Here is a 10,972-nt window from a genome sequence, read left to right as displayed (position 1 = left end):
GAGACCCTTGAAAATAACCTGGCCAAGTCCATTGTTCCTCTGTATCCCAACCTGTAGGACCCTCTGTTGCCTTCGAGATCATATCTCAGCTCTTTGGCTTAGTGTACAAAGTCCATCCTGGTTCTTCCTCTCTTGGGAGTGCTAATGCCTTCTCCCCAAACTCCCCGTCATGGGTCGCAGCTCCATGACATTTTGCAGGAACTCCATGCACTTTCACATCGCCAAGCCTTTGCAGGTGCCATGTCTTCTGTCCCTAGAACCCTTCTTTTCCAGGGTCTTCCCTGGCAATTTTTAGGATCCATTCAAATATTGCCTCACTTTGGACCCCTTCCAGATTCCTCCAAGCTTCTCTGGAATCCCTTGGCATTGTGACACTTGTCTATCAAGCATCTATCACACTGAATTCTAATTATTGATTTGCATATTTATTTCCCCCTGTGGACTAAAAGCTCCTTGGTGGCAGAAGTCTTGCATTTTTGTGCACTGAAGTTTCTAGAGCATGGCAGGTACTCAAAAAAGATGTGCTATTGCATATGTCCTTCCACCTTGTGTTGGCTCAAGGTGTGTGTGTGTGTGTGTGTGTGTGTGTGCGCGCGCGCGCGAGAGTGTGTGTGTGTTTGCAGTACTGGGCACCAAACCCAGGGCCTCACATATGCCAGACGAAAGTGCTCTACTACTGAGCTACATCTCCAGCCAAGAATGTGCTGTTTTGAAATCTTGCTAGTTGCTGCTTTCCTCCGGGAGTTTGTGTGGTTAGGAGGCAAGCAGATGGGCTCTTGCCTGTTGAGAATAGCATCAAGTTCAAGGCTCTGGAGTTAGATCCAGGATCTGTGTCTGGCTCGTATCAGCTTTGTGAAAAGTGACTGACCTCTACAAATCTCATATTTCAAACCTAAAAATATGGGTTACAGTAGCACTTAGATCAATTCTCCAGCAGGCTTAGGGAAACACAGCTCTGAGCATGGACCACACATAGAAGATAGCAAGGGTTCAGCAAGAAATTAGCTGAACCTGGGCATGTTGTCTCATGCCTGTAATCCCAGCTACTCTGGAGGCTGAGGCACGAGGATTGCAAGTTTGAGGCCAGCTTGGGTAACTTAATGAGACCCTGTCTCAAAATAAACTAAAAGGGCTGTGGAAGTAGCTCAGTGGTAGAGAGCTTGCCTAACATATGCGAGGCCCTGGGTTCAATCCCTAGCACTGCAAGAACAAAATAGAACAAAAACCCTAGCTATATGCTAGGACTTAGTAAATGTTCAATAATCGCAGTGAGTCTTGTCGTTCAGTTGTGTGTTTGTTTTGGATAGTGCTGGGCGTCAGGATGGAACTCGGGGCCTCCTGCTTGCTAGGCGAGCCCTTTCCCACTGAGCTATATCCCCAGTCCTATTGCTCAGTTTGAAATTAGGAGCTGCCTTAGAATTCACTCCAGTTATTCTCCTGCCCCCTGAGGGGCCTAGAGTCTGATCTGCTATGGTCCAGGGGCCTGAGACGGAGTGGCCTGGAGGATGATATGCTGAGGGCAGCAAGGACTCCTCTGTGTCCAGCAGAGGGCCCTGGCCAGCCTCTGGCCAACAGGGTGGGAGGGAGGGCTGGCCATGCCAGACGCCTGACTGGAGGCGGACCCAGCCGGCCAGCTGCCTCTCTTGATTCTGCCCGGCACTTGGGTCTCCTGCCCTCACCTGCTCTCCCCAGGGCAGCTGTGTCCTGCTTGTCCGGCCATGCGGTGGCTGTGTCCCCTGGCTGTGTCTCTTGCTGTGGTGCTGGCTGCAGGGCTAAACAGGGTCTCTGGGGGTGCCCCCTCACCCTTGGGCAGGCACAGAGCCGAGGCCCAAGAGCAGCAGAGCCGATCCAAGAGAGGCGCTGAGGATGAGGAGGCCAAAGAGGTGCAGCATTATGTGCCTGAGGAGTGGGCTGAGTACCCCAGGCCTATCCACCCTGCTGGCCTGCAGCCCACCAAATTGTTGGAAGCCACCAGCCCCAGCCTGGACAAGGATGGGGGCATCCTGAGCAGCGGGCAGGAGCTGAAGGGCAATCTGACGGGGGTGCCGGGTCAGAGGCTGCAGATCCAGAACCCCCTGTATCCGGTGACCGAGAGCTCCTACAGCGCCTATGCCATCATGCTCCTGGCACTGGTGGTGTTTGCTGTGGGCATAGTGGGCAACCTGTCCGTCATGTGCATCGTGTGGCACAGCTACTACCTGAAGAGTGCTTGGAACTCCATCCTCGCCAGCCTGGCCCTCTGGGATTTCCTGGTTCTCTTTTTCTGCCTCCCGGTTGTCATCTTCAACGAGATCACCAAGCAGAGACTGCTGGGTGACGTTTCTTGCCGGGCCGTGCCTTTCATGGAGGTGAGTGTGTTCGCTTCCAGAGCTCGGCTGCGGGGCTGCAATTCCTTGAAGCAGCTCAAAGTCTCTTTAGACCCTGGAAGTGGGTGCATAGAACCCCAGATCCCTGCGGCTCTGCCTTCACTCCCTTCTCCCCGATGCTGGGGAAGGAGGCGAGCTTGGTGTTGGTGTCCGGTAGCTGTCAGGAGAGCAAGGTGGGCCAGGGGATGTGGCCGTGTGCAGGACCCTGGGTTCCAGTCCCAGCCTGGCCTCCCGCCTTCAAGCAAACTCAGGGCAGGTCTCTCCCTGGTTCTCTAGATCGGAGCTGCTGCCTCCTCTGTCCCTACCCTCCCCCATTGTTCCACCCAAGAAATCCCTCTGTCCTTTGTTGTGTCTCCTTCTTTCCCTATGTACCCATGGCCGCTGCCCCGCACCCACAGCTTCCCATCTTAACTCCTCGCTATCCTGCCTCCTGGGCATTCCTGCTCCCTGCAAGTGCAAATGCCTGGAGGACAGCCATTCCCCTCCCGACTGTGGTTATTGGTGTCATTGCTACCATCTCCATCAGTTACCCTCTAAATCCTCTCTGAAAGAGAAGACCCACTTCTGGGCCCTGGAGCCAACAGGGGCTCTGGTCTCCACTCTGCCCCTGACATACTGGGTGTCTCTGGGCAGCTCACACCTCCTTTTCATTTCCTTATCTCCCACCCTAGCAGGATGGGTAGACCAGATGGCCCTTCTAGCTGGCTCGTTCTACAATTCTAAAGTAAGTCACTATGCCCTCACTTCTGGATACTTCTTTGTTAAGATAAGCACATGGTTTTAAAGGTTGCTTGGCTCACCCAGAGACAATTTAATCACTGCCTAAGTGTACTCACATATGTGGATCAGGAAGGCTGCTGTCTCTATAAGAGAATACAAAACAAGCAAGTGGCGGGTGTGTGTGTGTGTGTGTGTGTGTTACTGGGGATTGAGCCAGGGCCTCACACATGCTAGGTGAGTGCTCAATCACCAAGTCACCTCCCCAGCCCTCAAGTGACCTTTTAAATTTTGGTTACATGTGATGTAATAATGAAGACTCTAGTGACTGTGACCTCCCCATGAAGGCTGGTTTTACTCTATGAATGATGCTCTGTGACCCAGGTGACCTTCCTGTCTGGTTGAGGAAGGAATCAAATATCATTTCTCTCTCTCTCTTTCAGTACAGGGGTTGAACCCCAGGTCTTGTGCATGTGAGGCAAGCGCTCTACCCCTGAGCTACATCCTCAGCCTTTAAAAATTTTATCTAACTTTATTTTTTTACTTGAAGAATACAGAAGTAATTTGATTTCTTTCATTGAATAATGCAAAACACAAATTCTGACTTCATATATATTCATATGTAACTTTTTCTCTGACATTCAAAACTCAGTAGATTGGTGAATCCAGAGGAACTTCTGTTACCATTATATGGAGCATACTATATTAGTTTTTTCCAAAGTTGATCCCAAACCATTTCTTCTTTTATACTCTAAAACATCTTTATTATGTGGTTGGATGAGCTAGAACCACAGGAAGCCAGTGGTGCTCAAGGTCAACCCAACTTTCCAGCCCAGTCGGCTTTGTCACATGGTGAGTTCCCCAAGTAGAATTCCGACCGTGCTGAGGGGCCCCCTCAGGAGGCTGGCGGGCGCCAGCAGCCACAAGAAGGATGTAGCAGCACAGATGGTGCCATGTCGTCATACTTAATTTTATTTTGAGTTAGGGACTCGCTATGTTGCCTATTTGCCCTTGAACTTGGCCTCCTTCCTCAGTCTCCTGAGTAGCTGGGATTACAGATGTGCACCACTGTGCTTGGTCAGGATCAGCATTAGATGCAGGTCCTGGTCCTACCCAGTTGGCTGTGTTCGTGATGATTTCATGGTTGGACAGACTCTCTGAAGCTGGTCTTAAAAATTAGGATTGGGTCCCTGTTCCCCTGGTATTGAAGACCAACACTCAAGAAACACTGAGGCAAGAGCAAAAAGTTTTATTAAAGGATAGAATGGAGAGACTCCTCCAGAGAGGAGGGGGTCCAGAGCTGGTGCCCCTGGACAGACTCTCTAAGATCAGCAGTTAGAACTGTCCTTTCCTCTCCTCCTAAAGCCAGGAGTCCAACTAATGGTGGCACAGAGGTACTCTAACTTGATAGGAGACCCTACAACTCAGGATAACTTCGTCCTCATCTGGTGCTCACAGCCAGGGTGAGTTGTGAGTGGTCAGACACAGGACTTCAGAACTGGACAGTCTAGATAAAAAACTGGGCTTTTGCCAATTGCTAGCTGATTGAGCCTGGTAAGTTACTCACCTGCCTAAACCTCAGTTTCCTCATCTGTAAGTTGGGAACAATAGTAACAGCAATAACTATTTGAATTATTATTATTTTTCCTTCTACTGTTGGCCAGGGAAGCACTCAACCACTGAGCCACACTACTCAGCCCCTCTTTTTGGAGGTTTAAATGGGTAATATGCATAAAGTGCTTAGAATTAAAATCAATCAACATATGGTGGCTTTTATTGGGGGATGGTATAAGGGGAAAAAGGACAAAGGCTGACTTTATGAACTTTCTTGCTTATGGTTGGAGGTGAATGGATACCCGGCCTTGCTTGACTGTGGGTCCACAATGCCTAATATGTAGACTCTGACCCCAGGAAAGAGATGGTCCATGAGCTGATGGAGTCTCGGCTGGGAGATGGGATGGGCTTGGGGGCACAAAACACACTTGCCCAGAACTCTCTAGTTGGGAGGATGTCAGGATGGTCCCTTGCAGGGAGCTGGGGAAGGCAGCTTGGCATATTTTTTGAGACATGGGGAAGGAAGGAGAGAGCATGGTGTTGTTGCCAGAGGCTGGAGGCGGAAGGCAGCTCCTCTGCAGGCCTGGGCTTCCCTGCCAAGAGAGGGGGCTGGGGTTCTTACAGAGGCCACTCAGCAGTGCGAATAAGCCAGGGATTGTGTTCCCCCAGCCAGAGAGGGAAGAATTTGGATGTAGGGGGCGGGTGGTCAGAGCCCAGAGTGTGGTCGAACATCACTGGATAGCTCCGGAGGGTTCTCTTCTTCTTTTATGCTCTTTGGCACTTTCTTCCCAGTGGCTGGGGCTTCTTCCTCTTGGCTCACAGGGTGATCTTCCTGTGTATTCGATGAACAGCACGCAGGGATGGTGGGCCCAGGCTGCTTGACGGGGGCTGCTCCCCACACAGTGAGGCCCTGGGCTTTTCAGGACAAGCGGAGAGGAAGGGAGGGAGGGAGGGAGAGAGAGAGAGAGAGAGACACAGACAGAGAGCAAGCGAGCATGAATGAGTGTATAAGCCACGTTTCCCAAGAACTGCTCCCAATGAATGCACGGAAGTGGGTACAGGAAGTGGAAAGAGCTTCAAAGAGCCAGAACTTCCATGTCTTTGTCCTGGGTCTTCCGTAGTGATGGTTCTCAAATGATTCTCAAGCACTGGGGTCTGGAGGAGACAGGATGAACATCCCCTAGCTCAAGGAATGTCTCTGGGCACCTCCTCTTCCATTTCCTTATCTCCTACCCTAGCAGGATGGGTAGACCAGATGGCAGGTGTGGGGTAAACTTCAGCTTTGTCATTTAAGATTTTTTCTGCCTGACCCTCAGTTTCTTCTTCTGTGAGATGGTTGACGGAGGGTTTGACAATGTATGGAAGAGGACTGATGGTTAGACAATTCTCACCAAATGGTAGCTGTCATCATTACTATTATTTCCATACCATATAGGAAGTAATTCATGCTCTGTTTGGCCAGAAACCAGAGTTTCTTTCCTGTCTCACAGGTTCTGATCATGTGCCTCTGTCTCCCTCCACACCCTGGCCCACAGGTTTCCTCTCTGGGAGTCACGACCTTTAGCCTCTGTGCCCTGGGCATTGACCGCTTCCATGTGGCCACCAGCACCCTGCCCAAGGTGAGGCCCATTGAGCGGTGCCAGTCAATCCTGGCCAAGCTGGCTGTCATCTGGGTGGGCTCCATGACTCTGGCAGTGCCCGAGCTCCTGCTGTGGCAGCTGGTACAGGAGCCAGCCCCCACCACGGGCACTGTGGACTCGTGCATCATGAAACCCTCAGCCAGCCTGCCCGAGTCCCTTTACTCCCTGGTAATGACCTATCAGAACGCCCGCATGTGGTGGTACTTTGGCTGCTACTTCTGCCTGCCCATCCTCTTCACGGTCACCTGCCAGCTGGTGACGTGGCGGGTTCGGGGCCCGCCGGGTAGGAAGCCAGAGTGCCGGGCAGGTAAACACGAGCAGTGTGAGAGCCAGCTCAACAGCACCGTGGTGGGCCTGACCGTGGTCTACGCCTTCTGCACCCTCCCGGAGAACGTCTGCAACATTGTGGTGGCCTATCTCTCCACTGAGCTCACCCGCCAGACCCTGGACCTTCTGGGCCTCATCAACCAGTTCTCCACCTTCTTCAAAGGCGCCATCACCCCGGTGCTCCTCCTGTGCATCTGCAGGCCGCTGGGCCAGGCCTTCCTGGACTGTTGCTGCTGCTGCTGCTGCGAGGAGTGCGGGGCCTCAGAGGCCTCGACCGCGGGGGGCTCGGACAGCAAGCTCAAGACCGAGGTGTCCTCCTCCATCTACTTCCACAAGCCCAAGGAGTCCCCCCCACTCCTGCCCCTGGGCACACCTTGCTGAGGCCAGGCCCCGGTGGGGATGGGGGCACAGGAGGAGGGGTGGAGCAGGCAGGGAGGGGCACCACCCCAGCCGGAGCCGAGCCTGCTGTTTCTTTCCCACAGGTCTTGCTTTTCTGCCCATCTTGCTGTCTAGACATGGACCTGGCTCCTCTTGACAAGGTTGGGGGTGTCAAACCTCTTTTCCCAAGCAGGGCCTTCCATGTTGCTCTGAGGGGCCTTCTAGCCCTGTCCCTTCCACGGGTGGGCGGTGATGCTCCTAGGTCCTTAGAGCTGCCCCAAATCGCTGTCCCACCACTTGGGAGCCTGAACTTGGCCTTCCCTACCTTGGTTGCAGCTTGTTTCCTTTCTCTGCCTTGGAACCTGACTATATGGTGGTTGAATCTCCCCAAGCGTCATCTCCTCATCCCCCGACCCAGGGACCCACCCTGGAATGGGGGGTTCCGCCTGACCAGCCTCAGTACCCTTTTCTCTGGACTGAATCTGTCCCTGCCATGGACACCTCCTCCCTTCTTTCAGAAGATTTCTCTCTCCTCCCTCGTCCTTTCTCTGAGGTACCCCGGGTGGCCCTCTCCAAACCTCTCTCCTTAGGTACTTTCCTATAGAAGGCCCTTCTTGAAAATAAACCAGGTAGAACTCAACCCTGTGCCCCCTGAACTTTTTGTGCCATGTCCTGGCAGTGTCCCAATTCATCTGGCCCTTCCCCAGGCCTGGGCAGCGTCTTGGGGGCATTCCTCCTGACCACCTTGGGTCCTGGCCTGTGGCTGCTGCCTGGCCCTGGGGCTCTGAGAGCATCTGACTTTTGAGAAACAAGGATGGAGGTCTTGGGGAGGAGGAGAACTGAGCCTTCATCCTGGCCTAGACCCAGAGTCCCTGGGAAGTCAAAAGGCTGCCAACTTATCTCCTCTGGAGCCCCCCTCTGGTTTCCCTCTCTTCACAAAGCCCCCATTCGAGGGAATCCATGGCCTCCCCTCTCTTCATTGCGGGGCTTCCCAGCCTTTCTCGCTCTGAGAGCGGCTCTTGTTCGATTTCTTAGAACGGACTGTTTTGCCCGTAGACGGCCCAGCTGCCTGTCCCCTGCCTGCCCCCACCCCACCCCCACTGCACCCTTCCTGCCAGGGCTGCATGCTATGTCCCCAACAGACCCTGCAGCTCCTCCTGTTGGTCCCCGTCCCTGAGGTTAGCTTCCCCCAGCTCGGCCTCTGGTCCTTCCGGAGGGTCCTGAGCCTTGCTGCCCCCTGAGGAGCTGGCAGGCCATCAACCAGAAGTCATGCTCCACCTCGGCCACCAACGCTCTCTGCCAGATAGGCTCAGCTTCCTCCTCCCCTGCCTAAAGCTCAGCTCTGGGTCCGACCAGACAGTCCGGTCTGCCAGGCCACCTGGAACCCCCATCTGAATGGAGCCTAGGATGATAGAGGCCAGGGGCTTCTGGTGGCCCCGGCCCCATTCTCCTCTCTCCAGCCACCCACACCCTTGGCCTCAGCCTGCCCAGTGCCCAAGCTTCCCCCCACCTCTGGAGATCTTAACTGCCTTGTTCTTACTCCCTGGCACCCACCCCTGGGGCTGCTGATGCCGCCAGGAGAGCGAGGCTGTTGCTAGGCAATGGTACTGCCATGTGCACACCATTTGTGCCGGGGATGACACCCACCCAGTTTTCAGCAGACCTGTTGCCACAGTGACGGGAACCCCCAGCTTTGTAGAAACTTTAGATGGGGGGTGGACTGGGGGCCAAAGGCGGGGGGGGGTGCTGGAAGCTGCCAGGGGTGCTTCCTCCCCGTTCCCCCACAATCCCTTCTCCACCCCAGCCCCCCACTCCTAACACCAATAGCTTCCTAAGGGAGGCAGGGGCGGGGGCGGGTGAACTGAGGTGAAGTCCGGGACAGGGGCAGGGCTGAGGCTAGAAGGCTCGGGGTGGGGGGCACCTCAACATCCTGTTTGGGGGCACTTCTCCACAAAGGATCCCCTTGGCCCCTCCCTCCTGCGGGCTGGCCTGCTCAGAGATGCAGGGGGTGAGGTGGTGGCTGGAAGCCCCTGCCACTGCCGCTGCCTCCGCGGCCTGCCAACATGAATGGCTTGCAGAATTAGTCAGCAGGCTGGCCTGCCTTGGGAAAGAGCCACTGTCCCTCCAGCCTGGGCCAGCTAGGGAACAATGTGGGGTTTGTTGCTTAGGGGTCCCAGGCTTGCAGTGGGGGAAGGCACTGGGGTGGGCGGTAGACTTGAGCTGGGGTCCTCAGAGGAGGTGTGACACTTACCTCCGAGGGCAGCCCTCAGCCCCTGCTGTCAGGGGGAATTCTCTGAGCCTCCCCTCTGTCCAGGGACCCCCTCATTCCATCTCCGCTGCAGCATTTACCCTGGGGCCTGAATGCAGCCACTTAGCCTGTCTCCGCTTCCTTAACTGGGAGGCAGAAGCAATCCCTCCTTCACAGAGGACTGTGGTCATTAAATGAGACAAGATATGTCAAGCATCTGGCCTCGTGCCTGCTGCCTTCTCTTTCTTTCTAGAAGGTCGGGGTCTTCTTAAACGCTTCCTAATCACGGTGTGTTTAAATTCATCCGCTTTTGGCATCAAAGCCCCAAATATGATAATTTACATATACCACATCCCTAGTCTGTTCCCTGTTCAACTTAAACAAGTTCCTAAGTCTTGTCTGGCACCTGCTCCATGCAGGCACTGGGCTGGGGTGACGCCTGCTGACTTACTGGTAACCAATTTCTCCTGTCTCCAACTTTAACCCTCGTTGAAGGAGGACAGGATCTGAGGCAGCTCAGCCCCGAAATTCCTAGATGAATGAAGCTGTTGGTCCATCCCCAGGCTCTGGGCCGCAGGCAAACCCAGCCACCTTCGTAGTCTCGAGGATAGAGCCAGAATCTGAGCCCACCCTCAACCTCCTTAACCGGATGGGCACATCTCCAATTCTTTAGGGGTTGGAGGTCACCCGAGAATCACTTAGCTCTAGTTCCCAAATCCCATCTACAGTCCTTCCTCAAATTCTTCTGGCAATGGGGGCTTGCCGCTCTAGGCAGGATAAGCATGCGATGGCTCTGGGGTGAGCAGTGCCTCCAGGAAGCGTCCCTGGGCACAGAGGAAGGGGCTGGGAGAGCTCAGGACTGGGGAGGCCAAGGGCACAGGGCCCCGGGAGCCCATTTGCAGAACTAAGAGTGAATGTGGCTTCTTCTTCCTGCAGTAGTAGGAAGGGACAGGATGTTCTGCAGAGGCCTGCTCCATTTCCCAGGGTGAAGGGGAGGCTGGGGGAGGCGGAGCCGGGAGGCAGGGCTTATTGAAAACTGGGTCAAGATGGCTTCAGATTTGAGTGAGCAGAGCCTACCAGGCTCTGGGGTAATAGCTGCGGGTACCACAGAGAGGTCTGGCTAGACAGGAGGGGTGGGAGGAGGACTCAAATTGGCAGAGGAATGAAGGTAGGGCCTCTCCCAGGAAACCAGGAGCATCAACACCAACCGAGAGGTGGAAAGCAGCAGAGCCACCAGGCTCTGGGGCCTGAATGCAGGCCTGGGCTACTCTGAGAAGACAATTAACTGGTACCAGCTGCAGAGTGGGGCTGGGGGGTGCAGAGTACTGGTTCTGATCCAACCCTGTGGATGAGGTCAGGGGCCTGGAAAAGAGAAGGGCTAAGGGCTGCGCTGGCTGTATGGACACAGCTCAGTCGGAGCACAGTCCAGCCTCCAGCCTTGTCCTCCGGCCACCCTGACCCAGGCCCTGGGCAGCTCCTTCAACAGACCTACTCAGCTTCGCTTGGCAGCTGACAGTTCAAGGCTGGGACCACATGAAAATCTGAAAAGAGAACGGGAAGGAGGCAACTTGCAGACACACGTGTGGGCGGCTGTCCTGTGAGGGACCATTGTTCCTGGCAGGAGCACGTGCCCACCGTGGGCGTGGCTCCCCCTGGCTGTTTACGCCCAGTGTGCTGGGTGGGCTGGTATCCCCGTGGGTCTGCCACCAGCAGAAAAATAACTGGCACCACGAACCCCCCCC

At 54.7% G+C, this 10,972-nt stretch overlaps 1 protein-coding gene across 1 annotated transcript; it reads left to right on the top strand.

Annotated features, from left to right (window-relative positions):
• Window positions 1–1,634: 1,634 nt before the first annotated feature.
• On the top strand, window positions 1,635–7,622 carry Gpr37l1 (G protein-coupled receptor 37 like 1). Its single transcript, XM_046464069.2, has 2 exons — window positions 1,635–2,348; window positions 6,173–7,622. The coding sequence occupies exons 1-2, from the start codon at window positions 1,719–1,721 to the stop codon at window positions 6,983–6,985; spliced, it is 1,443 nt and encodes a 480-aa protein (XP_046320025.1). The 5' UTR covers window positions 1,635–1,718; the 3' UTR covers window positions 6,986–7,622.
• The last annotated feature ends 3,350 nt before the right edge of the window (window positions 7,623–10,972 follow it).

The sequence above is a fragment of the Marmota monax genome, unplaced genomic scaffold (genome assembly GCF_021218885.2).
Source record: "Marmota monax isolate L192 unplaced genomic scaffold, Marmota_monax_Labrador192_F-V1.1 WCK01_AAM20220418_F8-fsc00099, whole genome shotgun sequence".
In the NCBI taxonomy this organism is placed as follows: Eukaryota; Metazoa; Chordata; class Mammalia; order Rodentia; family Sciuridae; genus Marmota; species Marmota monax.
The sequence above is the reverse complement of the archived record's forward strand: the minus strand, read 5'-3'. Positions and strand labels throughout refer to the sequence as shown.

Bases quoted from the DNA above. Each gene is read 5' to 3' on its own strand.
- Gpr37l1 (XM_046464069.2), top strand. From the start codon at position 1,719: ATGCGGTGGCTGTGTCCCCTGGCTGTGTCTCTTGCTGTGGTGCTGGCT. The intron at 2,349-6,172 runs GTGAGTGTGTTC...CCTGGCCCACAG, and splicing joins GGGCCGTGCCTTTCATGGAG to GTTTCCTCTCTGGGAGTCAC.